Raw genomic sequence first — 1,290 nt, forward strand, 5'->3', positions numbered from 1 at the left:
CACACACACACACACACACACACACACACACAGAGAGAGAGAGAGAGAGAGAGAGAGAGAGAGAGAGAGAGAGAGAGAGAGAGAGAGAGAGAGATACAGTTTTGTTTCTTAGAAGACCTTACAGAGTCATAGTTTTGTCCTTTGAAACATATATCAACTTCATTGTTCCAGACATGTTCAACCTGATCATAGTTTTGTCCTTTGAAACATATATCAACTTCACTGTTCCAGACATGTTCAACCTGCTCCCCAATCCAAGACAGTGATGAGAAGAACCCTAGCTCTCACCTCCAATATGGTCATGTTTTTTTGATTGCCAGCAGACAAGCGATTAGCATCACGAGTTTTATCAGTGGCTTCTCTCAATAGATCCCAAGCATCATCAAGTTTGTTCTTGTACTCTGCCAGTTTCTGCTGGAGATCCTTTTCCATTTCTTCATTCTGGGCTCTAGGCTCTCCAAACAGCTTGTTTACTCTCTTCAGAAGGCCTTCTGCTGCCCTGCAAATACCCCCATCCCAAGAGTACAAAATAATGTCACTGCTCATCTTAAGACTTTTTTTAAAATATTAAGCTAAGTTACAAGGAGATGCTAACATTAAAAAGTTAAAAATATAGGAATACATGCCAACAGATTTACAATGCTTGTCAAGGTGAATTGATATCTAATTGTGGCAGGAATTTTTATTAAAATTGAAAGATACTTGTTCAGTTTATTAGTAAACTTACATTTTTTAAAATTGTTTGGGGGGCTTTTGCCATGGTCACACTATGACTAATAAAGGAAAAATTTACGTCTCGCTGTATATGCAAAAGTAAAGAGATCAAGACACTGGCTGTCCCATCACAATGATATACTTCCTTAGCCAATATGGGACTGTTGACATGATTGCTTAGTAACTCTAAGATAGAACTATCATGTTTTTGTCATCCTAGCCTAATGCCATAATTTTGATCTTCTCTACTTTTTCTTGCAATTCAGCAGTCTGAAAAGTCCTTGACTTAACTTATTTTCTACAATGGTAAATAATGATGGCATTGAATGTGAATTTTATTTGTCATTTATTAAAGTAGGTGGTCATGTCCTCCTCCTCTTTCCCTCCTTCATCCTCCTCCTCTCCCTCCTATTTCCTGTCTCTTTTCCTCTTTTCTTCTTCTGTTACTTCCTTCTCCTCCTCCTCCTCCTCCCCTCCTCCTCCTCCCCTCCTCTTCTTTTCTTCTTCTTCTTCTTCTTCTTCTTCTTCTTCTTCTTCTTCTTCTTCTTCTTCTTCTTCTTCTTCTTCTTCTTCTTC

At 38.4% G+C, this 1,290-nt stretch overlaps 1 protein-coding gene across 3 annotated transcripts in view; it reads right to left on the minus strand.

Moving 5' to 3' along the window:
- Lama2 (laminin subunit alpha 2) overlaps positions 1–1,290 on the minus strand; it is a 601,578-nt gene that overhangs the window by 132,759 nt on the left and 467,529 nt on the right. For all 3 annotated transcript variants that reach the window (XM_021173596.2, XM_029482896.1, XM_029482895.1), the window contains one exon: positions 289–499. In XM_021173596.2, coding sequence (XP_021029255.1) covers positions 289–499 — 211 coding nt within the window. The remainder of the gene's footprint in view (positions 1–288; positions 500–1,290) is intronic.

This window comes from Mus caroli, chromosome 10 (assembly GCF_900094665.2).
Source record: "Mus caroli chromosome 10, CAROLI_EIJ_v1.1, whole genome shotgun sequence".
Taxonomy (NCBI): domain Eukaryota; kingdom Metazoa; phylum Chordata; class Mammalia; order Rodentia; family Muridae; genus Mus; species Mus caroli.